Source organism: Triturus cristatus, chromosome 8, assembly GCF_964204655.1.
Source record: "Triturus cristatus chromosome 8, aTriCri1.1, whole genome shotgun sequence".
Classification (NCBI taxonomy): domain Eukaryota; kingdom Metazoa; phylum Chordata; class Amphibia; order Caudata; family Salamandridae; genus Triturus; species Triturus cristatus.
This window is the reverse complement of record NC_140591.1, coordinates 1,671,065,769-1,671,093,666: the sequence shown is the minus strand read 5'-3', so window position 1 is coordinate 1,671,093,666 and position 27,898 is coordinate 1,671,065,769. Positions and strand designations below refer to the sequence as shown.

The window sequence follows — 27,898 nt, the reverse complement described above, 5'->3', positions numbered from 1 at the left end:
TTATACTGTATTAGGAATTTGGTAAATAAGAATTTTAAAAAAAGTAAGATGCTCTTGTTATATTTAATCTGTGATGTCGGTGGAGTTGGCACTCAATGTATGATAGTCTGGAAAAATGGATTGATTTCATTTAGTATTTGGAGACACCACTTTATTTATCTGTTGCTATAACAACAGAAACTATCTACTGCGGTAATGTTTTAAGATTGCTTAGTTAAGACAGGCCTTATTTTTCAGACCATATTATGGTATGCGTTTATGGGGAATTTAGAAACTTAAATTATAGGTATGGCGGGGTATAACTTAAAATAATATTTATCCGAATTACAAAAGAGTTCTGAATTTGTTTCAATTATATGTTCGATACATTTCCTAAATGGCGCCCGAGTAATGCGTTCTGGTCTCCCTTGATAATATTGAAACCTATCCATAATGGCGCTCAGTAAATCACGGATTAGTCACCTAGTTTATGTTGCTCTTAGGGATAAACATTTCCTAAATGGCGCCCGAGTAATGCATGTCTGGTGTCCCTTGGTAATAATGAAACCTATCCAAAATGGCGCTCATTAAATTACGAAGTAGTCACCTCATTTATGTTGCTTGTAGGGATAAACAGGGTTAGGTAACGCGACGCGATTAGACACGAAGACGGTTCCTTATCCGGGGACGGTGTTATTGCAATAAGTAAGTAAGATGAGAGATTTATAAATGATTATGGGGGGATGCCATGTAGTAAGGTTAGGCTTCTTATTAAATTCTGGTGTTTATCGTTATTCATAGGTCTCCGTACTTCAGAGACTTGGTTTACATATTGGAGGAATACTGCCCAAACAAATGCGCTAATGGTCACATACAGTGTGCACTGAAATCAGGTGAGACTATATTTGAGTCTATGTAAGACATGTGGCCTGGCTGACATAATAATTTTTAGTGCAGGGTCAATTAGAGTTAAATTTGTATTTTAGGTGTTGGTGGATAACAAAAACGACCATTAGGAAGGAGATACGGATATATTTGAATTCAAAGTGCTTTAAGGTATGTGATAATAATAAGAATATTTGGTGTTTATCCTCGCCATCCTTGCCTCATGTATTCCGCAGTGTGTTTGACTAGGTGTTTTTTGTACCTTTTTGTACGTTTTTGGAATTTAGGAGACAGTCACACAAGATTAAGGTACCTATTGGCTTTATTTGGAGGCATGAATATGTGGTGTGGTTTACTGTTGGGAGAATGGTGCCATCACGAATGTGTTTATTGTTTCACTGTTACAATGGTGGATGATCTTTTAGAGTGAATATTCAATTGATAGGTTTAATTCCTTAATGAATTAATTTTATATATATTTTGTGATTCTAATATTAGTGTGTTGTCACACAGCATGTTTTTCCTTTGCACATGTAGTAATGTGGGCTATGGGATATGAAACAAGTGAGTTTCTATACTCCAATGTATATTATTTATTGCTTCCAGCCCTGAGGAAGTCGCATGGGTTAATCCCTATCGACGAAACGCGTTGGGAGTGGAAGAATGTTATGAATAACAAGAAGTTTGGAGATTCAAATGAAAATAAAGGAAGAAGAGAAGCCCACTACAATGTGTATTTAGTTTTGTGACAGTAACAGGAAACGTTGTTGGTTAATTAGCTGTTAAACAGTTTATTATAAAGATCACTTTGCAGCTGCAACACTTGGGGGCATACCAGCAACAACGGGCGATAAATATCGCTAAGCGCACTTAGCGCTAGGATAGTTATCGCTGGCTAGCAATTTTTATCGCTGAGATAGCGTGCTATTAGCAACGCTTATCTCAATAGCGATAAAAATCCTCACGCAAACAGGCTAACGTGAGATTATCGCTGGAAACCCAGCGATAATCTCACGCAATGTGACGTTAGCTTGTTGATAGGGCCCCACAAACTTAGTCATGATATCCACCTTCCATAGGACATCATGGCTAAGTCAGTCCTGAAGCAGGCGTAAGGAAAGTAGCGATAACAGGGGTTATCGCTACTTTTCCTGCCGCTATGCTTCATAGTGTGGGGCTTGATGATAGGAGAATTGTCGCTTAGCGACATTTCTCCTGTCATATCAGGTCAGGAACGCCCACTTTGCATCTCATTAGAGATGCAAAGCTGGGCGTTAGGAATTCATACGCTAATGCAAGTTTTCACGCGTTAGCGTGAGCTTGCTAATTAGGCGATAAAATTATTGCCGCTTTTCGGACGATAACGGCCGATAACGGCCGCAAAAGCGGCGATAATTCTATTGCCTCGCCTTGCTGGTATGCCCCGAGGTTTGTTCCCTGTGACCCGTGCACTACCTTTGCTATCGCTGTCCTCAGAAAAAAATGTTTAACCACAATCCCCCCTCTGTGCTTCTCATTAGTGATATCGCATTACATGTGATAATAAGTCGAAATGTATTAACAAGTAGGATTAATTAAAGGCAATAGCAACTTTCATAATGTATGTATGTACAACAAAATATACTCACATTTTTAAATCTTTATCAGTGGAGTAGTTTAAATTCTTTTTGACAATCACAAATGCCGATTGGAGTTTGCATGGGAAGCTGCGCCTAGAGCATGTTTCCAACAGTTTCATTGGGAATTCGCGTTATATCCCAGCTCAGAATTTATTTCCATGGTACAGAATAAGCTGGTGTGCAGTTCCTAAGTGTAAGTGAGAGTGTTCAGGTCTGTTAAGAAGTGCCCTCACACACCCCAGAGGATGTCATGCTTCATCATTGGGCCTGCCCCTTGTCGAGCTGGCAGTGCAATGCCCGACGGCACCCGCAAAGGGGATGTTTTGTTGATGAAGCCGTTGGGTGCATGTGGGTTTGTGGACTGGGTAGTGCAGTGAAGGTGCAGTGTTGTTTGAATTAGGTCTAGGGCAGCCCATTACATCAACTATATTCCTAGGGAGCACTAGCCTAACTAAAAGCAGGAAGCCCTATCTGGATGCAATGGTCCTAAAGGGCCTGTGTGGTGCGTTAGGTCAACATGTTTCTAGCCTTAGGTATCCCCTAATGGGTCTAGTGGCAATTCATCAGGACCGTGTTTGATTAGAGAAATGAGTCTAAACTCTAGCACTACTGCAATGCTGGGTCATTGGCGTGATGCAGTAGTAGCCGTCCTTGCTTTTGCTGTTGAGCACCAGGTCCAATAAGCCTAGTGATCTGAGACCCCTGGATTAGTAGGTCTGGGCTGACGGGGGCGTTGCGGCAGAGCACCTTGTTGCTAAAAACTGAAGGGGGTGCTAGCCGTGTTCCTACCCTGGCTCTGGTCCCCGGCAGAGAAATCTACACAGGCACATTTTTGGTTTATCTTTTTCACTGTGGGAAATTATTTTCCTCATAGAGATTGTCCTTTCCTGAAACTCCCACAAAATGTGGTTGTGGTAAAGAATCTACACAGACACTTAACCGAAGAAATAATACAACTCTTTCCTGTCTAGGACTTTCTGACTACCCAAACCTAATTCACAAACAACCAAAGTAATGAATGCCTTGGAACACCCAGCAGAGGCCTCACTCCTTCTCCCTGAATTGGGCTTAGTATTTCCGAGAACTCCTAGCTTGTGGTGGCAATACCTTTTTAATTTCTGTCAGACACAGATGAGGGACATTTGATCACAAACACATGATTGTACCTAACTAAATATTTAAGTCTCTATTTTGTTTCTCTCTACCATTCATCATTACATTTTTAATTGAAGTATTTTTTAGGAAAACAATGACATCATGACAATTTTGGTATCATTTATTTAGATTCTCAGAATTGTTCTATGTTCTGTGGCACCGCATCTCCTTCTTGAAATGAGCAAACAATCTTTCATGTAGCACAAAGAAAAATTAGTAATGTTCCATTGACATATCATGCCAGCATCGTATTTAAAACATTAGTGGTATCTAAAATTGACACTTATCTGTGGTGTATTGTTATACTAATAATGCAGTTACAAGGTGACTTAAGCCTCGATTTCAGGGTTAAGGCCAGTGACATCACTTCCTGGGACGTTTCAGGTTTGAATGATCCATATTTTCAAAAGTGACACAAAATAATTTGCCAAGTAGGCATTTTCTTTACATGGCACCCACTTAGCAAAGATTCATTACCTTCAACATTCTAGTAGCCCATGGAGAAGAATTGGTTAAAAAGAATTATTTTTGAAAATGTCAACCAGTCCAAAGGAGTGTGGATAAGCAAGTGCAAAGTAACTGTAGACATCTCAAAAGTCCCTGAGATTACAATGTCAGTGCCATGGGTGCTCTACCCTGCCACCTGGCGGTCACATTGAACCGCAAGATGATGGATTCGATTCCCCAGTGTGAAGGGGATGAAACTTGAATATAACCTGAGTCTTTTCTGCTGCTTGAATAGAGAAGTGCCCAGCTGACTGAAAAGAGATCTATTTACAATCTGCCTGATATTAAACCCTGAGTGGCTGCTACATTTTACTTTGTGGGTTTCATCAAAGGCAGCCATGAGTTCTAATTTGAGGGGTCTTTTAGTCCCTGTGAGTTCTTCTACTTTTAAAATTGAAGAGGATGATGCTCCCAGCTGCTCAACATTTAAATAGATGTCAGTAAATGTTGTCCATGTATTTTGCAAGCCAAAGCTTTTCTGGGAAATATTTTGTTCTGCTATTGATAAGATGGCCATTCTAAAGACTTGAATGAAGACATGTTTTCTCCCTGTGCACCTCACATATTATGGACCTATGTCGTTGCCTGTTGATTGGTCATTCACTAACAACAGGCATTTGCAATGCAATCGGTCTCACCCTATATGTATTTAGCTATGCAGCACATTAGCCTGGGTCCTGAACATCTACTGTTCTTTAAAATGGAGGGAGAGTAAGCACCAAACTGTGTGACACGCCAGGTATGGGAACACATGAGAAATATTGCCTTTCAGCAGGAACTGGTATAGTGTAAAGCTCTGTTTTCAATATAAAATCAGGGCCTTCGGTGGTCATATCACTCAAAATACAAGATTTGAAAAAAATATTATTGTCTACGGGTGCTCGTGGAAGACAATTTCCATGGACTGGAATCTAGAGCATGCTAAAGTGATTCTGGCATTTTACTGACCTCTGCTGGTCGTTTTCTATCAAGACAAATAGAGGCAGTTGAACACATAAAAAAAGTCCTTAAGTGAAAGCAGAGAAGTCCTAGGGCTGATCTCCAGAGCCCACATAGTACATACACATTAAGTATATAATAAATATACACTAAAGTATATACAAGAGGTCTCGAATGCTCGACCTAAACACACAGAGGGGAAAGAAGGAGGATGAGAAAGACTTAAGTACCGTCACAAAGGGAGACAGCAGGAACCAGCAAGAGGAATAACCAAGCCAAGGGGGTCAGGTACTGGATTAAAGAGGCCTGGGGTGGTTTCAATTCTAGAGAGCCCTTGTATTCGGCCCGCCGCCATTTATTTAATAGGGCTTCCGAGCAGAGCTTTGGGCACGGTACTCATTATTTGACAAACTAAGCACTGACGCATCTGAAAAATACTTTTCCTTCGACGATGCATACAGCACTCATCACACTGTGGCGCAGTGCTTTCCTTTTCACATTCCACTCGCAGTCTCCCGCACCCCGCATGTGGAAGTGCTTCGGGCTCGTGCTCTAACGAACTTGCTCCTTTAATGGACTGTAATGGAAGTGAAGCTCCTTGTGTGCTGCAGGGCTCGGGGTTTACTGCTCTGGTGTCCCTGTGGGAGAAACACTGAGCGGCTGAAGCACGAGGCAGGAAACATGAAAATTACCCGAGAGCATAGCTGACAAGGTTTTAGGTTGCTATGTGTGACATCTTCATAATTTCTGTGTAATTATGAGGGCCATTAGAATCACTATGAGTGACACCTTTCTCGCCAGCAAAATCAACCAATAAAAGATGAGGGAAACATAAATATCAGAAATTTGACCCATTTGAGCAACGAGACACTCTAACATCCTAAAACTGCTGCTAAATCATGAGGTGGCTGAGTCATAATTACACGAAATTATCAAAATATCATACATAGCAATCTGAAACCTTGGCAGATATGAACGAGGGCGAGCATCGCTTCACATGACCTAGCATTGAAGTCCATGCCCATACTTCTGTTCTTGACACCGAGTCTTGTTTACTTAAATATTTCATAAAAGTGATAGGAAGTATGTGTTTTATTCTATTGCTATTTTATTGCTTCTCTTGTACAATGCTGATCATATAATAAACTTGTGAATTTTGGTTGCATAATGTATTGACTAACAAGAATAAAAAGGCAGAAGCAATGCCAATTAGACAAAAAGAAAAGAAAAGGAGCATGGTAAAACAAGGAGGATAAAACAAATCACTTTTACCAGGTGGTGTTTGTCGTCCAAGACGATGCCACGCAAAAAATGAATGTGATGGGAAACGGTTTTTCTCTTGGAGTGGGGTGAACTAAGTCGGTAAAGCTGTCACTGCAGGGGCCACCTTATTCATAAGCGAATGCTGTAAGCAGGAAAGTAAGACTTGTGAAGTAACTACCAATATGAGCCTCAGATGTCACCACTAGGAAAAAAAAAGCAGACAGCTAGAAAGCAGGTCACATGGTTCCGCTAAGAATTAACACTAAAAGGAGCAAGGACTTGCTTTTATACTGCAGAACCACCTAACAGGGTGTGAGAGGCCCTAACACAGAGTCCAGCTGCCTCGGGGCCTATAGCATACACTAATTAGAGTAAGCTGACTCGCGGACTCCGGCTGGTGCAGTTAGCAGTGTTATTACAGCATGGTGCTGGTCAACCCTCAGGAGAGGCTGGGAGATACACACAGCGGTCACAGCAAGCTGTATTATTTCAAAATGTACCACCAGTGAAGTGAGCAGTCCAGGGGTCTGGTGCACCACAGCTACACAATTCACTTACTTAAACGGGTCAATAAACTAAGAGAACTGCATTTACTCTGTAGCAAAGAGAAACCTTTTTAAGTATACTTACTGCATATTTGCTATGCTGTGGGTTTTAGAACAAGCTGTGCACGGTTCACCCTGCAGCAGAGCCTCTCTTCCTCCTGCAGAGTACATCTTCTTGCCCACGCTGTGACCTGGGAAATGTCTGGGAGCCCCAAGAGATTGTCACATACAGGAGACTGGTCGGGCCAGGAGAGGTAGGGGACACTTTTGTACTCAGCAAGGAATGGTCGAGTACTTAAATCTCAGAATTTTTTTAATTAAATCCCGGATGTTTATTTTCCAGTGTAAAAAACACTTAGGCCACTCTTTTTAACAAATGGATAAACCTTTCCTCTTGAAGCAATATTGTGATCAGAACAAGAGGGCAATACTCCCTGGGGCGCACAATTGAATATGTCTGAGTGTGTTGGATTGCTGAATTTTACTTAGCCTTAATGTATGGAAATCGTGAATTTTCATATTCTGCAGCGTACATTGAAATGATGGTTTTGAGATGGACAGTTTGATTATCTTGAAAATTAATTGCTGCAAAGTCATTTTGTTTGGAGCTCATCTGCCCTCTTGTGGGCTCTATTGGCACTGACATTGGCGCGGCGAATAAGGGAAAGCCGGAGAGCATACATTTTCTTTTGTCTAATTGCTGAACCACGGATATTGTCTCATCAGCAGTGTAGGTTATATAATGTCGTGACCCTAAAGCACTGCGTGAAACAAATTAGAGTAATACCAACAAGCATTGGCAATGCAATAGGACTTGCATTTACACGAGACCTATTGCATTGCAAATAGCAATGCATGCGGGCAACGAGGCACGAGGGGGGTGGTGGCAAGAAGGCATCGGATTGTAGGAGGGGGGCACAGGAAGAAAGTAGTCTTTGCTGTGAAGGGGCCAGTAGCTGTGGAAGGACACAAATGACTGACATGGCTGTTATGGGGAGGGACTAACAAGCTTAAAACCAATCAGAAGGCAGCATTTAGAACCTAAGCCAGTGAAGAAGATGGGCCGGAGAGTGGGCGGTGCTTCTACAAAGCTTGTACACATTATTGTGTATACTGCATGCCTCGCAATGCGAAGGCAACGCATTCGCGCTGCAACGCTAGGCGAGACCTAAGAAGAAGAAATTAGTCTGTGCTATGAAGGGGCAAGTAGCCATGGAAGGACACAAATGGCTGACATTGCTGTTATGGGGAGGGACTAACAAGCTTAAAGCCAATCTGAAGGCAGCATTTTTAACCTAAGCCAATGAAGAAGACGGGCCGGAGAGTGGGCGGAGCTTCCACAAAGCTTCCACACTATAGTGTATACTCCATGCCTCGCAAAGCGATTGCAGCGCATTTGCTCTGCAACGCTAGGCGAGACCTAAAAAGGAGCTGAATATGTGCATAGATTTTACAAAGCTGACAAACAAAGTTTACTTTAAGTGTATTAAAATAAATCTGTTTGTAACATCCTATTAGTCACATGTTTAGGTCCCATGCCATCTTCCCTTCTTTCTTCTACCAGTCTCTTTGTCCTTATCTTTCAGCTCACAAGCTCTCTGGTGCATTCCACTAACACTGTCACCTTGTCCTTCCTGCAGCTCCCACGGTCTGTCTGTAGTGAAGAATGCCCTCCTGGCTACAGACAGGCAGCCACAGAAGGAAAGCCTGTTTGCTGCTTTGAATGTATTCCCTGTCCTCCAGAAGAGATCACAGACCAATGTAAGTTTTACCACAGGTTTAATTCATGAAAGCTCTTCAGATCTACCTGGTCAGCAGTATATCTGGATCTATTTGGCTCACAATGCTATTCGAATGTGAAAAAAATCACCATGGCATTATGATACGAGCGCAGTAATGAACACACTAATCCATGTCATCTGTGTCAGGATCTTTTGTAAGGGAGAAGGCTGAGCAAGCAGGGGACAGATCGCAGCTGTGGGAGCTGCATCTTTTTCATTTGCGCTTCCCCCTGCAGCCTCCCTGATTGCCAGTGCCAGCCTGTCTGTGCCCTTCTCACCTATTTGGTAATGTCCCGTGTTCAGCAGACTGGAACCAGGCCCAGGCTTACTGTCAGCTTCTGAGTGGCATTAAATGTCATTCAATTTCATTGGGATAGTCTTCTTTTCCAAATGTTGAGAGGCAGAAGGGTTGCTGAGTGCTTCCTACAGTCAGTGGCTCTATGAGTAATAAGAGGCTGGAGTCTAAACAGGCAAGGAGAGGACTGAGCCCAACATGGCCCCCAAACTCCCTATTTTCTTGTGCCAACATTGGCAGGAGGGGGTTGCAAAATAGCATTATTTCTAGTTGGTCCTCGGTGTGCGTTATATGTCATGATGGCTTGAGCAGCGGTGTTGCCTGTTTAGTTGCCTCATGTGTGTCAGAGAGGCAGTGGGCCTAGGCCTGATAGGGCCCCCGGGCAACCACAATGCTCCGCCGCCTGTCTCCCACTTATATTCTAAGGTAACATCTAGCACAGCGCTGATTCTCTGTTAGTGTTGGGCCTCCGGGTCAGGCCAGCCAGAACCCCAGGTCTACTTCTGCATACGGCGTACTGGACCATGCTGTGATATTTTATGAGGTGAGGAGGGTGCTTCAGGTGTCCCTTTCAGGGGTCTGCCTGGTGGTCTCTGGCTTTAACTCAGGCTCCCCGGGCTCATGGGTCACTGCGCGATCACTCCGGTTCATCGACTACCGCAGGCCTTGCACAATTTCGGTGCCCGCTGCACAGGTCTCACCACAGGGCATGCCTCTCACCACAGTTAGGGCCCAAGAGCTGTCTCAACCCGGACCTGATTCCTGGGCTGGCTTCTACTTTCTCATCGCTGACAGGAGGGGTCAGTCGGTGCAGGATCCCGAAGTATGTCTCGGTCACGCTTCTCAGGTCTTGGCCCTGTAACTTAAGGCCTCGACCCCGGATCTACATCTCTGCTGTGCCCAAGTTGCCTTGTGACCAGCTGTCTGTGTTGGGACCCGGAATCCCACCATCTGTACAGTGAGAAGTAACAATTACCACTGGCGGGGTGCTGTGTCTGGCTAGTGGGACACCTGCCCCAAGTGGTCTTCAGCGGGGTCAAGACCAGTCTACCATGCGGGCCCAGGAGCCATTTGCCGCACAGCCATTAGTTTGCCGCTTTTCCACTGTTGATAAGCTCAACAGCCATCTGCTGCTATCTGACGGGCTCAGTTAAACGTGTGGATGGCACAGTGGGATAATCTATTAGGGTAGATAACAGGGCAGAGATGCAGAGCCTCTCTACAGTGCGTACGCCCTCTTGGCTGGGTCGCCACACCCCACCCAACATCTTGGATTCTTATCACCAAAATGAAATCCAGCGTATGTACTTCATGTAAACTTCTACCTAAACAGTACCATGAAAAGCTCAACACATAACACACGTTTGTGAATTCAGCCCATATTTTAAAGGTATGCTACACAATAGCAATATCACCCAAGTGAGGCACACACAGGTAGTAATTGACTGGGGTATAAAAGAGCCCCTGTTTTCAATTTGGGTTCTCTAACTACACCCTGGTCAATAACTACCTGGGAGAGCCCTATTGAGGAAATCAAACTTTTTTCTTTTAGTACAAGATTAACTCAAATCTTGTGAGAAAGTTCTTTGAAAGATGTGTTAACAAGTTAAAGGAATTTTAATATTCATACTGCAGTAGTTTGTGTGCCAAACAATATTCCAAAATGTACAAAACCTAAGGAACAAAAACATATGGTCAATGAAGAAGCAAATCCTGAAGTAGACCAACAATTCATTTTGAACAATACCTGAGTTTTAGGACTAGTCTGTTTTATACTAAAAACAATGTTTGAGTCTTACTAGGCAATCTTGATGTAGAACATATTTACAGAAACGTATTGTTGGTTTTGTCTAAATATGTGTACCTTGGCCTTAACATTGTATTATTAAAGAATGCTCTAGAGGCAATCCCACAGTGAAGGAAAATACAATATACAGTATGTCCTCACTCTTCATTCCTGGGGGTATGATCTGAATCTAGAGCAAAAGCCAAGGTGTAGTATGGCCCTCCTCAGTTTTGCCTTCGCCCATCCTGTTTTGTGAAATGTATTTTTGTTGGCATTAGGAATCTGCATTTTACCTCTGCCAACCAGTGCTAAGGTGCTTGCGTTCTCTCCAATGGTAAAACTGGCTTACATCTGATTGATATATTAAATGTAATTATAAGTTCCTTCTATATGTTTCTACATGTACCCAAGGACTGTAAATTAAATGCAGCTAGTGGGCCTGCAGCACTTATTGTGCCTCTCACTAAAGTAGCCCTTTCAAATGTATGCCTTCAATTGCAGCCACCAGCACAGTTTTAAGCTGCCAGTTTGACCTGGCAAAATAAACCTTTTGCCTGACCTAAAACTTCCTTTTTAAATGATGTAAATCACCCAGAACATGGGTCACCCCTAAGGAAGGCCCTAAAAGCAGATAGGGCAGGGTCTATTTTATACAAAAAGTAATACATGTGGGTTTAATTTTTACAGAGTCTAGGAGCAGGTAGGAATATGATGTTTCGACTTGAATTTTAATTTAAAATGCCATTTAAGTTACAATTTGAAAATTCTGAAAATGACACTTTTAGGGGCATATCAACAAGGGCTTTATCTCTGCTTTTTTGGCTGCAAAAGCCAAAAAAGGAGAGATAAAACTAGCACCCTATCAACAACAGGGTGCTAACATGCAAATTTGCATGTTAGCACCCTTTTACTCTACGCTTCCCCTTGCATCTCTAATGGGATGCAAAGGGGGCGTTCCAGAGTAAAATAATAGGAGAAATGTCGCTAAGCGACATTTCTCCTATTATCAAGAATGTCGCTAACCCTGTTAGAGACAAAAAAAGCAGCGCTAACCGCGGTTAACGGTGCTTTTTATGTCTGGTATTTTTCAGACTTAGCCATGATATCCTATGGAAGGAGGATATCATGGCTAAGTTTGCCTGTCCCTATCAACAAGGTAACGTGAGATTATCGCTGGGTTTCCAGCGATAATCTCACGTTAGCCTGGTAGCGTGAGGATTTTTATCGCTATTGAGATAAGCGTTGCTAATAGCACGCTATCTCAGCGATAAAAATTCACGCTAGCCGGCGATAATTATCCTAGCGCTAAGTGCGCTGAGAGATAATTATTGCCGGTTGTTGTTGATATGCCCCTTAGAAAGTTGGAATTTCCCTGCCCTAACCATTTAGTGCCTGTTGCCAGTGTCATGAATGACTCACATGACTGTTAATGGCTCTGCTGTGGAGCTTTGTGGATTCCTCCCAGACAGTGTGACAAAGGGCACTAGATGTTGACAGGATGGTTGGGGGAGATGATTCGTGCACCACTTACACTTCAAAGGGCTGCCATTAGCACACAAACAAAGGAACCTGACACTAGTAATTTGTCACTCCAGACTTCTTGGAACCATGCCAGGACAAGAGAAGAACTTTTCAGAACTAGATGTGGGCGGAGTGTAGCGAAGCCCCTCTTCAAATAATGGCACCAGGCCATAAGACCTCTTCAGCCACTCCTGAGCCACTCATCAGTGCACTCCTGGACATGTGGAGAAAAGAAGAAGGACTGCCATGTTTCCCAGAAGACTGTCCTACTGCTACCAGAGGACTGCCCTGCTGCTTGAGGCCTGCTATTTTCCCCAAAGGACTGTCATGTTGCTCGAAACCTGTCCTGCTTTCTGAGAAGAAAGACTTGATCTGCTCCCTTCATCTGAGTGACTTCAAGGGCAGTTGTCTGACCTCCTGTTCTGAGCTCAGGGACACAACAAGCTCCAGAGGCCTCCTTGGACTGCCCGGCTGACCTGCTTCAACTGGATCTGCCCATATCTGCATCTGGATCTGCCTGAGCTCTTTTAGCCTCTGCTGGAGGGAATTCCTGATCCCAAACGAGATGTCTTCCCATGTTCTGGACCCTTGCCTAGCATCATATAAGCTCCAACTGGACATAAAGGTAAAATGCTGAATTTATTTGGGGGTCACCATAACTGTGAACGGGCCCGTTCATACTGAGACTCTACTGCCCATGATGACAGCCAACACAAGATCTCCACTTCGCACTCCAGGAATAGGAGCCCACTGTGAAACCCAATGCAACTCCCCATGAACCACCATCTGTGACACTCTACTGGATCTTCATACTACAGCGATGACTGTCAGCGAAGCCAGGCCAGCTCTTCAAGCTGCTTCATGATTAACTATCTACAACTGATGGATCAATCAATCAATCAATCAATCATGGAATTTGTAAAGCGCACTACTCACCCGTAGGGTCTCAAGGTGCTGGGGGGGAGGGGGGGAACGTTACTGCTCGAACAGCCAGGTCTTGAGTTGCTTCCTGAAGGTGAGGTGGTCCTGGGTTGTCCGGAGGTGGATGGGGAGGGAGTTCCATGTCTTGGCAGCCAGGTAGGAGAAGGATCTCGTATAAAAGAGACTTGCTCGGAAGCAATCCTCTCAAATAACATAATATGGTAATAATTGTGTCCCTAAAAACTAATAACGCACCAGAAAATCCACACACAAAATCTCGGGGAAGCTTGTATATGTGTATTACTAAAAAGTAACCTGTGTGTCTCTAAAATGTCCGCCAAATGCGGCATTCTGCATTGTGCATGCGTCTACCGCATCTACGCAGTATGACGTACTATCGCTTGGAGGGAAAACTTTACAGCTGCGCAGTTGCTCTTAAAATGTCCGCTTGGAACTCACATGATAATACGCATGCTTTGCTGAAACTAAAACCATGTAAGTTTACTAACTTGCTAATGCGCAAGATTTATATAAGTAAATGGGAAAAGAGTTCAGATAAGTGGTATACAGTGAAAACATTTATTTTGGATTTTAATATTCTTTGTCTTTGACCTCTCTACTAGTTCGTATTTGGGCCTCCGTGCAGGACTGAACTAGCGCATCACATGACCACTCCGCATGCGCAGTCAAAATGACCCAGGAGCCATGGTGCAAAGCCTTGAACGTCATCCAAAATTAGAGAAAAGAAACATATCCTGGGAACAAGCATAATGTCCTGAGAACAGAAGAAATTTTGATAAAACTGTATACTTTGTATTGAATAATTTTTGAACACAGGTGGGAAATAAAGCATGGGAAAGTGAATTAAGGCGAGGGAACATAGAACAACGAGCTTAAAGAAAAGTATTAAACTTAGCATGGTGTGATGATCATCTCACCTTTCCTTGTCCAATCAGAGTTAGGAGTTTCGTAAATTCAAAACTTTCAGGGTTGGTACATGCCATTAGAAAGGTATAATAGAGGTAGTTTAGTTAGATTAGACACCACAGAGAGACGGAGAATGCTGAGAGACTGAGCTGCTGTCCGAAATTTGAGAAAATACTGAAGAATTTCCAAATCTAGACTTAGAACTTTTGAGCCAAATTAATTAGAGAACATCATGGAAGAAATGAGGAGGCATATATTAGAGAACTAAACACACAATATATATGAGGGTCCTAGGGGAACTAGTTTAAGGACTATAGCACCTTCAATCCCCAGAAAACTCAGAAAAAACTACCAGAAGGTATTAAGTCCAAACACAATGAACAGAAAATCACTCGATGCTGTAAACAAAGTGAAAGCCTCTCAAAATAGTTAGTACATCACTGTGCCAGGAGTTAAGAGTCCATCAGCCCACCCTTGTTGGTGGAGCTTCGTCATTGAGACTCTGAGGGGTCAAGGTCTGGGCCCGCAATATTGAGCCAGCCGGCCCTGCCGGGTGCCCGACCTAATGATCCCAAGATAGATGAAACTCCTGCCACAGTATGTAATTCATGGAAGAATCGAGGAGGAAATAGCGTCAGAGAGAGGTGCGGCACAGGCGCCGTATCTAGAAGAGGTCATCAGTCTTGTCCTGAATCCTGTCCTGAGCTTTGGTCACCTGATCTGTCCCAGGGGCCCTTCCCAATTCCTTGGCCAAGGGATGGTTTCCACACCATACTAGGTAAATAGAACTCTGTGCAGTATGTCAATGTATTGCTCTCTCTTTTTCCCCTACACAGGTTCTGTCATCTTAATAATTTGTTTAACTATGACTGATTTAATTTATTTCTCTTCCTCTCCTTGTTGAAGACAAGTTCTAACTGTATTATGATTCTTGGCTCACATGAACTTTATTAGATACACATTTTAAACTCTCCTGAGTCTGTGGTTATTTAATAATGGTTATTATATGTAATGTTTCACCTATTCAGCTAACTAAATGGTCCATTGACCAGAGGAAAATTACATTGGATCAAGGGGTTCCATAAGAGATAAACAGATAAAATTCATCCTACAGGTATTAGCATAATAAATCAACCCCAGCGGTATTTTACTAGCCTACAGGAATGAGTGTGTCTATGGACCCATGTGAATGTATAGTAAGTGAGCACCTGAGGTTGGTAACCTGTTGGATCAGTTTTTCTTGGTAGCGGAGGATGGTTTAATTTATTAGATAGTTAGGTGAAAAGTCGAATTCGAATTATTGGTTATGTATTAACTTACCCCTTTGTACTTGTTTTATGTTGTCTGGAAATTCCCTGGAATATTGAATAGCGGGTGGTGAATGGAAACCACACTGCAGTGAGGTTGCTCATTTGCAGAAGATAGCACTGAAGCGCTTTCCAAGGCTGACAGTGTTAAATTAGGGACTATTTTAGCATAAAAGTGAGAATGATTGATAGCAAAGACGTTCGCTGGTGAATCTTTGGTCCTATATCACCTAGAAAGGGTAGTACTGAGGGAGTAGCAGGCTAATTGGTGCTTGAGTGAGGAGTAAGCGGAAAGGTTTCACTCATAGTGTGTGAAGAGTAAGCGGAATAGTTTACTTGCAGTAAATGTGAAACGATTTTCTGATTTAAGTTAAGCAAACAGAGTAGCGAATGTTTTTACGTTGTCAACTAATGAATTTGTATGAAAATTGAAAAGAAAATTAGTACACTGCTACACTGATGTCACAAAGGGCCGCGCTGGGATTGGTTGTAACAGCGGGCGTGTGACTGACACGAAATTGTAAAGGAGTGGTCAGTAGTAAGGAGTGAAACTGATGTTGCTGGAAAGCCGTGCTAGTATTGGCTAAGCGCATAGTATAAAATAGAATCTGATTGTTTAAAAGAATAAAAGACGCTCTAGTATTGGTTGGTCAGTAGAGTAAAAGCAAAGATTTTATTGGCTAGCAAAATAGACTCTACAATAATAATAGACAGTGGTATTTGTATGTGGAAGCACAATCCAACATTGATAGGGAATCGACCTGATAGTAGGTATTTGGGTTTTGCCCGAGAGCAAAATATATAAAAGGATCAATACCAAAAATGTACGGAGAGAAGATAAAGATGACGTTTATGCAGAAAATTATTTTAAAAAGGATTACTCTGTTAAGACTAGAGAGGGAATTCTTATTACTCCTCTGAAAATGCCCGCATCATACATGATGATGGAGCGAGACTATCATACGGTTGTATGGTTGGAAAATTGGATAGAATATACAAAGGAAGATGGAGTGCTAGCTTTACCAGAACATGGTACATTTAATGGGAGGATTCTGCATCACCTGAGATTAAAAATGAATGAATTAGAGCCCTGACCAAGATTAACCAAATATGAAGCTTTAAAGGAATGGGAGACTGAAACATTTGTGCATGACAGATCCAGAAGTAGCAGGAACCTTAGTGGATATTATCCCAGGTTGAAGCATGAAACTCGAGATAGTCAGATGAAACAGTGGAGACAAGCAGTGGTAGCTGAAGGATCATATCCTGTACTAATGTCTGAGGGCCATTCAGGAGGTAAATGCACAGAGAAGATCAAACATTTAACGATGACAGATAGTGGAGAATCAGAAGATGATTTCTTGGAGGACATTTTAATGAGAAACCCTCCGCCTTACCAAGAGGAACAGAGCAGAACTACTCCTAGTGCTCCGGTCTTAGGAACACCATTAGATCCCCATATTATGCATGACACAACAAACGGAAGAGTGCTGCAAGAAAAAGAAAGAGCGGCAATAAGCAAGAATAGAGAGGAGTTGATACAGAAAATAACCCAACTGAGTACTCACCCTGAAGCCCCAACTATACGTCCAGTCGTTCCGTCATATGGTGATAAGGCAATTACTCACAAACCCTCAGTAATGTCCACACCTACTATTGAACACAGGAAAGAGAACCTAATCATTGATGATAAAGGTAGTGAATGTGAGTCGGTAATATCATTAATGGATTTACTGATAAGAGGGCAGATAAATGAAACCCCGAGAAGAGTTACACCTAGTTGTTCGAAGGAGGTACAAATAGAATCAGCCACAGGAGTTAAGAATGCCACAGTGGTAACCCCAGAAGAAATAGAGAGATGGGCACAGGGAAGAGACAAGGCAAAACTTCCAATGAAAATCATAGATATCTACAAATTGAAAGTGGAACTAGAGGAAATGATAGCTGGGAATGTAGGGTTAGACAGGTTGAACACTTACAGTGAAGAAGAATTATTGTTTATCTGCAGAAGTACCACCCGAAATACAAAAATATTGCATGAGAAATTGACAGACTTAGCTTCTGAAATGGGAGTTGAAAAAAGCAAATCCAAAGTACTACAAAAACCATACAGAGCAGAATTCAGTGATAAAGACCTAGAAAATGTGAATATGTCTGGAAGAAAGTTACAGGTTAAAGAGAGGATGACCATTTTACAAAAATGGGGTGATTTAGACAAATGGAAAGCTAGATGGATGCGAAAAAGAGAAGAAGCACGTGCTAATCCAACCACTTCTGAATTTGTAATGGAAGAAACACGAAGGGTAGAAAGAATATGTCTTATGGGGGAGGTACCAGGAGGAGGATATGTACATGTACCATGAACTAGACAGAATATTTTATCCTTTACAAATGATTTTCAGAAGTTAAGAGAAAAGCCAGTTGAGTGGTATCGGCAAGTTGAAAGATTTGTGAAAGTTTCTAAAGTATTGTTGAAGGATTTGGATGGTTTGTTTGATATTGTGGTGCCTATTGATTTATGGACAGAGTGTAAGATTACTGTTGATTGGCCTAGTGATGAATATCCGAGAGACATGAGATCCTTCAGAAGAGGTAATGAAGAAATATTACCAGGTGATCACGTTCTTGAAAGGGAAAATTCCTCCGAAAGAAACAGATTGGTTAAAAATAGACAAAACAACCCAAGACAGAAATGAGTCCGTACATACCTATTATGAACACTTACTACAAATATTTAAGCAGTATAGTGAGTTTGAGAACATTGGAGATAAAGACATGGGACATTTTGTGTACCAATTTGTGACAGGATTAACACCAGAAATAGGAGACAGGATTTGGCAACACATGTTGTGTTGGCAAGCAAGGCCCATAGATGATATTCTCAAATACATAAAGTATTGCGGAGATGAGATTGACAATAAACGAAAGAAATTAAAAGAAAAAGTAACGTGGGCACAAGTAAAATTAGCAGAACAGCAGGAAGTCCAACTAAATAACCAGACAGGAAATCAAGGAAAAGGGCAAGGCCAAAATGAAAATAATGGGGGTAAACAGAAGGGACGAATGAGTAGAGAGGAAGCAAAAAAAAAGTTTCCTTGTAATGGGTGAGGAACATTGGGGCATTGGAAACACGAGTGTAAAAATATACAGAACAATAATGGCCCAAATCAAAATTTAAATCCACCGACGCAGAATGAGGGGATAATGAATCAACCGCAGCAGGTTGTAAATCTACAGAGTCAGTTGCCAACTGCCCCTATGCCAAAGTACAGTGCGGACACCGGATTTCAAGGAGGAAGTGGTAAGAAAAATTCTGTAACCTCGCAATTTCTTTTACAGGACTCTTATTATGATGACAGCGACCAATGACGGTGCCTGAGACGGGAGGAAAAGGAGTGCGTACTTGGCGCATCCTTACCGGTAGATCAGTCAGGTCCATATGTCAATGGTAAAGTAGAAGGGAAGGATATTACTTTCTTATTAGACACTGGTGCTACCCGTTCTACTGTGAGAACAGCAGACCTTCTAAACCTGCCCCTCTCGGGAGAAGCGATCCAAGTAGTGGGCATTTCCAATAAACAGATTAGGACCCCTATTACAGAACCCATTGAGGTACGCATTGGTAATTTTCGGGAAATGCACAAATTCGTAGTGTGTGACTCCAGTCCTGTAAATGTATTAGGAAGAGATTTACTGTGCAAAATGAACTGCACAATATTCTGCACACCGGACGGTGTTGCAATTCAAACTCCAGATGAAGACGGGGGCCATATTACCAAGAACGGGCGATAAGGGGCTTGATAATATGCGCTAGAGAATTCCAATAGAAGCCCAGGTTCTGGTGGGAAGGACATCAAACCTGGGCTTGTATTGGAATTCTCTAAGGCATATTATCAAGCCCGCTACCGCCGCTTTAGCGGCAGTTTCCTGCCGCTAAAGTGGCGATAATGTTACACCCATTCTTGATAATAAGGCCCGGAGTCTATATATTTATGTTGCTAAACCATGGCCATGTCTGAACTGGGGTGGCAGAGTGGGCTAAAGAACGGTGATGGATCAACCCAGATCTGTTGACTGGGTGTGAGTGTTTGATTGGTTCTGATGCTCTGTCCATCACCACCCCCTTTTGTACCACTTTGTTCGCCATAAGTTGGCAGGGTATGATAGGACGTGAGTCCTTTGCTCACTTTGCCACTGGATTCAAGCAAGCCTGGCTGAAGACGGCTGAAATGCCAGAAACCGGTCCTAGGAAGCTTGTTTCCGGTCAAGGGAAGGCATGGCTTGGCAGTTCGGGCTGGACTGTTCTCATGAGGCACAGGGTCAGACTGATTTGCATATGGCCATGTCTGAACTGGGGTGGCAGAGTGGGCTATAGAACAGTGATGGATCAAACCCAGATCTGTTGACTGGGTGTGAGTGTTTGATTGGTTTTGATGCTCCGTCCATCACCACCCCCTTTTGTACCGCTTTGTTTGCCATAAGTTGGCAGGGTATGCCCAGACGTGAGTCCCTTGCTCACTTTGCCACTGGATTCAAGCAAGCCTGGCTGAAGACGGCTGAAATGTCAGAAACCGGTCCTAGGAAGCTTGTTTCCGGTCCAGGGAAGGCATGGCTTGGCAGTTCGGGCTGGACTGTTCCCATGAGGCACAGGGTCAGACTGATTTGCATATGGCCATGTCTGAACTGGGGTGGCAGAGTGGGCTAAAGAACGGTGATGGATCAAACCCAGATCTGTTGACTGGGTGTGAGTGTTTGATTGGTTCTGATGCTCCATCCATCACCACCCCATTTTGTACCGCTTTGTTCGCCATAAGTTGGCAGGGTATGCTCACACGTGAGTCCCTTGCTCACTTTGCCACTGGATTCAAGCAAGCCTGGCTGAAGATGGCTGAAATGCCAGAAACCGGTCCTAGGAAGCTTGTTTCCGGTCCAGGGAAGGCATGGCTTGGCAGTTCCGGCTGGACTGTTCCCATGAGGCGCAGGGTCAGACTGATTTGCATATGGCCATGTCTGAACTGGGGTGGCAGAGAGGGCTAAAGAACGGTGATGGATCAAACCCAGATCTGTTGACTGGGTGTGAGTGTTTCATTGGTTCTGATGCTCCGTCCATCACCACCCCCTTTTGTACCGCTAAACAAGGTATAGAGATAGAGGAGATGTATTCTATAATGACGAAAGATCACTTACCAGATGAGGTTAAAACAACGGTAAATCTAAATGTATGGGATTTTTCAGGCAAATATGTAGGGCTAATGGCAAATGTAGACCCTGTAAAAGTAACTGTAATGGAAGGTGCAGATTACCCAAATACTCGACAATACAAGATGAGTCCTGAAGTTAAGGCTGGTGTTGCAGCAAAAATAGATTGAATGATCGAATAAGGCATTTTAGAAGAAATAATGAGCAGTCCCTGTAATTCACCTATAATTGGCATAAAGAAACCTAGCGGAAAATATAGGATAGTTCAGGACCTGAGAAAGATTAATAAAATTGTTTTGCCTTGTTGCCCCGTGGTGCCCAACCCAGCTGTGATTCTGTACCAGATACCCTGGAAGGCAGGATGGTTCACTGTAATTGATCTATGCCACGCCTTTTTCTCTATCCCACTACACCCAGACAGCAAATATATTTTCTCATTTAAGTTTGAGGATCATATTTTAGTTTGGAATCGCGTTCCTGAAGGGTACACTGAAAGCCCTTCAATTTTCAATCAGATACTGAAAAAGTGCCTAGAAACCTTAGTGTTACCCAGAGAGTCAGTATTAGTGCAGTATATTGACGACTTTCTAGTCGCATCCAAAACAAGAGATGACTGTTTTACTGATTCAATTGCCTTATTGAAACATTTGGCTGAAGGTGGGCATAGAGTTTCCCCAGAAAAATTACAGTTTTGTCAAAAGAGTGTCAAATATCTTGGACACCAAATAGAACGTGGAATGAGGAGAGTGACGTCTGAAAGAATAGAAATAATAAGACAAATGAAATTGCCGCAAACCCAGATAGAAATCAGAATGTTCCTTGGAGTTGTAGGATACTGTAGGCAGTGGATTTTAGGTTTTCCTTATTGGCCAAACCCCTAATACAAATGACCAAGAAACGAGCAGACCTAATAGAATGGGATGATGTAAGTATGGAAGCATTTGTGAAATTACGAAAATGTCTATTTGAAGCCCCAGCATTAAGAATGCCGGATTATACAAAGGAATTCACACTGTTCTGTTGTTAGAGGAATAGTTGTGCTGTTCCTAAAAGAGAGATAAGTAACCTACTAAGTTATATCGAACAGTAGTTTAAAAAAATGGTCTCTTCTTCATCAGACGGATAACACATATAGAGACCATTTTTTCATAACTTCTGTTCTATGTAACCCAATAGGTTACCTATCTCTCTTTTAGGAACAGCTACAAACAAGTGAGTACACTCCTTGCGGTAGCCTTAGTGTGTGAGCTCTTGTTTAGGTTAGGGTCCAGTAAGACACCCAATGACTTGGCGGAGCAGGCCGGGGTTAGGTCGAAGTTTAGGGAGTCCATAAGCTTGATCCATTCTTGGGCCTGGTGGGTCTGCCTGTTGTTTGAGAGGAAAAGGATTTCCGTCTTGCCTTGGTTGAGTTTTAAGTGGTTGTGTGATAGCCAGTTTTGGATTATTTTTAGAGCATCATTAAGACAGAGTATGCCGTTTGGGAAGGAGACTTACCGGTAGAGCTGGATGTCGTCTGCGTAGAGGGGGTAGGTGAGGTTGGATTGATTGATTATGGTAGTGAGTGGCTCCATGTACATATTGACTACAGTAGGTGAAGGACTGAGCCCTAAGGGACACCTCTGGTTATAGTGGAGGTATCAGAAGTTGCATTGTTTATTTTGAAAACGGTTGTGAAAGGAAGAAGTGAACCATTTCAGCACCATGCCATCTGCTCCGATCCACTGTTTAGGGGTGTTGAGAAGAAGTTTATGGTCCACTGTGTTGAAGGCCGCAGACAGGTCTAGGAGAGTGAGCAGGCAACAGCGACCTGCATCCACACATTTATGGATGTCATCTGTTATATTTAGTAAGGCTGTTTCTGTGCTGCAGCCCTTTCTAAAGCCTGATTGGTGAGAGTCCAAGAGATTGTTGGTGTCTATGTGCTGGGCTTATGGCTGGGCGCGAACTAGGGTGGTGTGGTGAGCAAAAGAACGATGGATTAAACCCAGATCTCCATAACTGGGGCTGAATGTTTGAATTGTTCAGCTTTTCGTCCATCATTTGTTCTGTCGCCCTACTTGGCAAGGGTATGCCCAGAGGTGGGTCCCGTGCTCACAGTGCCACTGTATTCAAGCTAGCATGGCTGATGGAAAGTTATGCCCCAAAAATTGTCACAGGGTGCTTGTTTCCGGTCCAGGGAGGACCTGGATTAGCAGTTCGGGCTAGACTGTTCCCATGAGGAACAGGGTCAACACTGATTTGCATATGGCTGGGTCCAAACTGGGGTGGTGTTGTGAGAAAAAGAACGATGGATTAAACCCAGATCTCCATGACTGGGGTGAATGTTTGAATTTTTCAGCATCCCATCCATAATTTGTTCCTTTTGCTGTTGTTACCCTAAGTGGGAAGGGTATTCCTAGACTTGGGTCCCAAGCTCACTGCGCCACTGGATTCAAGCTAGTCGGGCTGATGAGGGGTGATTTCCTGAAACCGGTCTCAGGAAGCTTGTTTCCAAGCCAGGGAGGACCTGGCTTGGCAGTTCGGGATGGACTGTCCCCATGAGGAGCAGGGTCAAGACTAATTTGAATACATGGCTGGGTCCAAACTGGCTGGTGTGGTGAGCAAAAGGACGATGGATCAAACCCAGATCTTTGTGACTGGGGTGAATATTTGCATTGTTCAGCATTCCATCCAGTATTTGTTCCTTTTCTTTTTGTCATCCTAAGTGGGAAGGGTTTGCCTAGACATGGGTCCTGCACTCACTGCTCAACTGGATTCAAGTTGGACTGGCTGATGAGAGTTGATGCCCCATAACTGGTCTCAGGATGCTTGTTTCCGATCCAGGGAGGAAATGGCTTGGCCCTTCAGGCTGGACTGTTCCCATGAGAAGCAGGGTCAAGCCTGATTTGCATATGGCTGGGCCCAAACCAGGGTGGTGTGGTGAGCAAAAGAAAAATGGATTAATCCCATATATTTTTGCCTGGAGGTGAATGTTTGCATTTTTTGGGATTCTGTCGATCGTGTGTTTCTTTTGCTTTCATTTTTCATCTCTAGTATCTCTTTCTCCATGTGTTGCTCAAGACCAGGGAGCTTTCTTGCAGTCCCGTCCTGTTGCGGTCCTTTTGCCAGGTCATGGATGTGCCATCATATATTTCTTGAAAGAGGCATAAAGGGGCAGCATTCAGTGTTTCAAGTTGCCTTGGTGTTGGATGATGAGGAGGAGACTGGCTGCTGCATTTTGTACGGTCTGCAGTCTTCTTGTGAACTGGGGGCGTATCCGAGCATGCAGGATGTTTGCTTAGTCAATTCTGCTGGTAATGAAGGCTTGAGTGATCATTTTGCTGGCATTATCCGGTAGCCACTTGAAGATTATCTTTAGCATGCTATAGGTGATGAAGCCGGATGAGTCTACTGCATTGACTTGAGTGGCCACGTCAAGTTTGTGGGCTATGATAAACCTGAGATTTCTTGTATGTAACTGGGTGTGTAGGTGAGTCCTAGGTCTGTGAGCTACCAGGTGGAGTCCCTGCTGAAAGGGTGATTCCTCTCCTCCACTTGTGTACTCTAAAGCCCCTGAATTCACAGAAGGTCAGGACTTAAAGGCTCATTTAGTGCAGTGAATGCATGTGTTCTCATCTTTATTACTAACCTTTGCTTTAGATCATGCTGTGCTCTCTCTCTCTCTCTCTCTCTCTATCTCCAGGCTGTGCCTTCACATCAAGTACTCTTCAATGCTGAGCTGCTGCATTCAATGCAATCCAGTGTCTTCTCTCATCCTGTGCTCTCCTGCCACGTGTTCTCTCTTATCCTCTAAATCATGCTCATTCGTACCTCTCACATAACCTAGATATTCTATTTTAGTACTTTCATGGCAATCTTATTCCCAATCAGCGCTTGCTTCCTTCTGAGTATGACAGTACCCCCATAGTGAAAGCTCTGTGCCCTGTTACACTGTTCCTTTTTTCTGCGACCCGATGCTCTCACACCATGCACTATACCTTGCAGTGATCTTTTCTTCTCTTCTATCTTGAGGGTTTGCTATGAATATATGCATCATGTTTAGTGGAGTGTGGTCCTTGTTTTTGGGTGGATCTCCTGTTTCCAAGTACAGATTCTTCTTTTACTTCTTGTTCCCTTTTCCGATTTAGCAAGTCTGTTGACTTTGCCAATGTTTGATTCTAAAAATACTGTTAAAGTTAGGATATTCTGAGTTGCACGTATTCCCCAATAGATAATTATGTCTTTGCAAAATGTTACTATTTCCATGATATTTGATGTCTTAAAAGACTGATTAGAAAATCCCTTGAAGCAAATCAACCCCAACACCTCTATGAAACTCCTGATGATTGTGTGGCTGAAATGTCTCTTAGGATGGGTACCTTCAACACTTCCAACAGCAACATCAGGAGACCTTCTCACCTTGTCAACAAATGACAGCAAAATTCTTCGCATATCGCCTTAGTATCATTTTATTGGGAGTACCCCATAAAGGATCTTACTATTGAAGTCATGAAAATCCTGCACCTTTCCTGGTGTAGTCAGATGCAGGGTATCTGAAAGAAACTACCACAAGCACATGAGTTAGAGACTAGTACACTGGTGTTTATCAATGAGAGGATCTCCTCCATCCTGGCACACCTGAGCACACAGGAGTAGTACATGGTGGCTGGTGGCGTGGAGGCATTTGCCATCCTGCGCACAAGGGCTGGGCTGCGTATCCTTACCTGTTACAATATTCTGTTCAGACCTGATAGGAACAAAAGACAGATTATTATTTAGAGAAGCATGGGGTGAATATTTTAGAAGTAGATGCTACTAACACTTCCCAGAGTCCCAGGTATTACCTTCCAAACAGGGCTCCTTTACTCTTGCCAGTCAATGTCCTATGTTTTCCATCAAGTAGAAAAGGATAATGACAGAAGAAAATAGGACATAAGGCAGCTCACGGAAAACATACATCAGCACACGTCTGTTACCATGAATACCCTTTATGAGGCAGTTAATATAACGCACCATAACCACGCATAGCCTTTACTACCTGTTATTTTACAATGCATATGCCTTAAAAACACATGCCTTTACAACAAATTATGTTGTAAAGGTATGAACGGTAAGGGCATATGCGTGGTACAGGTGATAAGGGTTATGTGTGGCAATCAGTGTAATTAGAGGAGCGAAGAGACTCTTTCACTTCCACTTTAGGGCAAAAACAACCTGGGCGTCAGCCTTGAAGAGCTGCCTTGTTGTGAGGTAAGGGGGATTGCACAGGAGTGCATGGGGGGTTCAAAGCGGGGTCCGGGTTTTGTGCTTTGGGCTGGATGTTGGTTTTTTTAAGGGCTGGGGGCTGGAGGGGTTGTGCCAGGGGTCCAGTTTTAGGGCTCAGGGCTGGCACCATTTCTTTTTTGGGGGGGGCTGAGGCCAGGGGGGATTGAGCAAGGGGCGGTGTTAGGACTCAGGGCTGGGATCAGTGAAAACCTTCACCATGCATATGTCTTTAACTTTCATGCTTTTACAATGAAATTTGTGCATGGAAAAGGAATTATTGTTGGAAAAATATGCATGGTAAAGGTTATGTGTGGTAATGGCGTTCACATTGTAACAGCAGAGTTGTAAGGGCATGTGCTACAATGGAATGCAGTGTTCTGTCATACATCCAGAAACGTAGGTAATGATTATCATTGCTCTTATTAGACTTAACGTTTTGCTGGTGAGATGAAAATATAATACTTTCCGCCTGACAGTGCCAATAGCTCATCTTAAATTATACAATGGTCTCAAGCATTATGAAAAGGTATTCACAACATCTTTATTATTATTTTATATCAGTGTGTAGCCAAATGTGCTGTACCCAAATCCAAACTGCATTTGTTCTTTTTACCCACTCACCTCCATCTGACTATCCACCCTCACTCACCACTTCTCTAGCAATAAAAACGTAAGGGTCCCCTGTTACTTGATTCTATCCTGACAAAGTGAGTCACTGTCAAACATAGTGCTAACACACCTATTCCCAAAATACTAGATTTGGCCAGGCTTCAAAAGACACAAAATCAAGAATCTGGAAAAGTAATAAACCCAATGTTTCCAAAGTATGTGCACATCAACATGTGATTTTCTAATGATATCCTTAATATCAAATTTGTGAGACGAAAAAAGTAAAAGAGCTTCCTATATCAAACGTATTTCTAAAATGAATAAATGGGGATAAATCAATAAAAAGATTAAAGTTTACTTCACTTTTGAAAGGAATCATATAACTTGTAATATTTGTTCTTCTTCAGATACAGATGAATGTATGAAATGTCCAGATGACCAATGGCCCAGTAGTGATCATGATCAATGCATTCCAAAAGTGATAGAATTCCTTTCTTTTGATGAGCCCCTTGGACTTACACTCTCCTTTGCTGCTATATTCTTGGTTCTCATAGCTGCTAGTATACTACGAATCTTTCTTAAATATGGCTCCACTCCTATCGTCAAAGCCAACAACCGCAAGCTCAGTTACCTGCTCCTCCTTTTTTTAATGCTCGGGTTCCTCTGTTCCTTCATATTCATCGGTCGACCCACAAAACTCTCCTGCATGCTGCGTCAAACTATCTTTGGAATTGTTTTTTCCATCAGTGTCTCCATGGTCCTCGCAAAGACTATACTTACTGTTATTGCCTTCAAAGCCAAACTTCCCAACAGCCCGGCGAGGAAGTGGTTGGGAGGAAAGACTCCAAGTTGTATAGTCTCTCTTTGCTCCCTGATACAAGTTCTTATTTGTGCTCTTTGGTTGGTGAAGTCTCCTCCATTTCCAGAGCCTGACCTCATGTTGTATAATGAAAAGATAATTGTTAAATGTAATGAAGACAAACAGTTCTTCTACTTCATGCTGGGATACTTGGGTCTCCTTGCTACAGTCAGCTTTATAGTTGCCTTTCTCTCAAGGAATCTGCCTGGAAGCTTCAACGAGGCCAAGCTGATCACCTTCAGTATGCTGGTGTTTGTCAGTGTGTGGGTCTCCTTCATCCCCGCGTACCTGAGCACACAGGGGAAATACATGGTGGCAGTGGAGGTGTTTGCCATCCTGTGCTCCAGTGCTGGACTGCTTGGCTGTATATTCTTTCCTAAGTGTTATATCATTCTGTTCAGGCCTGATAGGAACAACAGACATCATGTCATTGGAAGAACACATTTTGGTACTACAGAAATCATTAATATCACAAAAGAAGAATGAGTTAGCTGGTGAAGGCATGGACAGAATAAGTCAAAATTATATGCTAATAACATTGCTGCATGAGGGGTTGT

The 27,898-nt window shown here is 43.0% G+C and overlaps 1 protein-coding gene across 1 annotated transcript; it reads left to right on the top strand.

Moving 5' to 3' along the window:
* Positions 1-432: 432 nt before the first annotated feature.
* Positions 433-27,827, top strand: LOC146808552 (vomeronasal type-2 receptor 26-like). Its single transcript, XM_085624000.1, has 4 exons — positions 433-510; positions 8,479-8,653; positions 11,452-11,454; positions 26,890-27,827. The coding sequence occupies exons 1-4, from the start codon at positions 433-435 to the stop codon at positions 27,825-27,827; spliced, it is 1,194 nt and encodes a 397-aa protein (XP_085480126.1).
* The last annotated feature ends 71 nt before the right edge of the window (positions 27,828-27,898 follow it).

Bases quoted from the DNA above. Each gene is read 5' to 3' on its own strand.
- LOC146808552 (XM_085624000.1), top strand. From the start codon at position 433: ATGGCGCTCAGTAAATCACGGATTAGTCACCTAGTTTATGTTGCTCTT. The intron at 511-8,478 runs GTAATGCATGTC...CTTATCTTTCAG, and splicing joins ATTTCCTAAATGGCGCCCGA to CTCACAAGCTCTCTGGTGCA.